The sequence below is a fragment of the Aplysia californica genome, unplaced genomic scaffold (genome assembly GCF_000002075.1).
Source record: "Aplysia californica isolate F4 #8 unplaced genomic scaffold, AplCal3.0 scaffold00830, whole genome shotgun sequence".
Taxonomy (NCBI): domain Eukaryota; kingdom Metazoa; phylum Mollusca; class Gastropoda; order Aplysiida; family Aplysiidae; genus Aplysia; species Aplysia californica.
The window spans coordinates 139,607-141,416 of NW_004798100.1; the positions used below are offsets into that span (position 1 = coordinate 139,607).

General features: G+C 36.9%; 1 protein-coding gene across 1 annotated transcript in view; it reads left to right on the forward strand.

Annotated features, from left to right (window-relative positions):
• Positions 1–1,810, forward strand: part of LOC101845885 (dysbindin protein homolog) — a gene marked incomplete in the record, with an annotated part of 12,082 nt that overhangs the window by 5,126 nt on the left and 5,146 nt on the right. Inside the window, 1 exon segment of the mRNA XM_005109918.3 lies at positions 1,282–1,437. Within this exon segment, the coding sequence (XP_005109975.2) occupies positions 1,282–1,437 (156 nt within the window).

The following is a 1,810-nucleotide window of genomic DNA, read 5'->3' on the forward strand; positions in this document are numbered from 1 at the left end:
TAGCAGGATTTGATGAGTCAGTCTAACACACGTCTGGGGGGGACGCAGGACTTGATGGGTCAAAATAACACTTTACTTTTACTTTACTTTTCCGATCAGACATTTCTGTCTAACACACATCTAGGATATTTGGTCCCAACACTTATACTTCACCTTTCGTATAAAAATGTACTATATTATGCAGCATGTTTTAACAATAATCAGTTTTTGTCCTTCCTGTTATTGGATTGGAAAAGTAATGTCCTTCCTGTAAAATTTGCGTTTATGCATGTAGCCGGTTTGTGCATAAAACCGACGATGTGTTCAAATAATTCACCTTCTTAATTCTTTTCCTATCTGGATTCTCTGATTCCATACTTGATGTATGATGTGCCAATAAAAACATGGATCCTCGGTGGCCTCGGTGGCTCATTGTTGAAAAAGACAGGGCCTGACATGTCTCATTGCCAAGCTGACTGCGAGACTGTTTTTCTCATAGAATGTTTTTATACATATACATATCAAGAGGCTAGCCCAGGATAGAGAAAAGTGGAGGGTGTTTGTCCGTGGCCTATACCCTGGTGCAGGATGAGAAAGGCAATGATGATGACATATACATATATATATATGTGAGGCATTTTGGTCAAATCAGGCACTCGACAAAATAATGATTTCCGAAAAATCAGCATTTTTTTGGCCAATTTGGAACTTTTTTTTCGAATTTCTGTTTTTTGGATAACACCTTCTATGTCAATATGTCCATTCAACAACACTTTTATGTATGGATTTTATGTAAAAACTTTGGTGAAAGGCACAAGAAATATACATTTGCAGTTACCAAGACTGTTAACCTAAGAAAGTCACCAAACTTTGGCGGCCAGTTTTTCACAAATTTTACTTCTAAAACCAGGCGACCCCACACCCTTCAATCTCAAATATCTCGACTCCTATTCAAGATAAATGATATTTTTTTCCATCGGAAGCAAGGAAAATGAACAACCTTTAAGATGATACTCATAACTCCACATGCCCAAAAACGATTCCACTGTGTCGTGACACATATATATATTTATATATATATATATATAAAATATATATAAATGTATATTACTTAATACTGTGTTTTACGTGCACACATGTCGATTAATTTTTAAGATGTGATGTCTTTTTTAATGTACTGCGGTTTGAGCGTTTTTTAGAAAATCGAAATGGAAATGCGCAGCATAAATGCTATTTATTATTTTTATCTGTTTGTAAACGCTTCCCTTTATTTTTTCCACTTTCATTATTTTTGGATGGCAGATGCTCTCCGCAAAGACTTTGCTGTAGCTGAGAAAGCGATGGACATGCTGGAAAATCTCTGCGAAGAAATGGAACAGAAGGATCAGTGTGCGAAGGAAATGCAGAAACTGTCTAAATATAGAAACAAGAAAACAATGGAAGCTCAGAAGGTCAAAGGTTAGTCCCATCTTTACAATCTCATAATCGGGCGTTTGGTCGCCTATAAGGATGAGCGGGTTAATCCAGATTTTGGAGGTTTCCTGAAATCTTGGCCTGCACCAAAAGTGGGCATTGCCCTTCCTATAAGAGAAGTTTGGTTTCATTGTTGTGTATATTTGTTTGGTTTTATAGAGAAAACTCTCCTTGTCTTTTAAAGAAACTGAACAAGGGGCAAAAACTTTACCTTTGATTTTCTCAAAACAGCTTTTTCGGGATAGTCCCCATGTGCTTAAAAGCGACCATTTGATTTTCGGGTAAGGAAGATCTCTTCAAGTACAGTGGAACCTTCTTTAACAGCCACATGCATACCTGCCAACCCTACAGAAAAAAT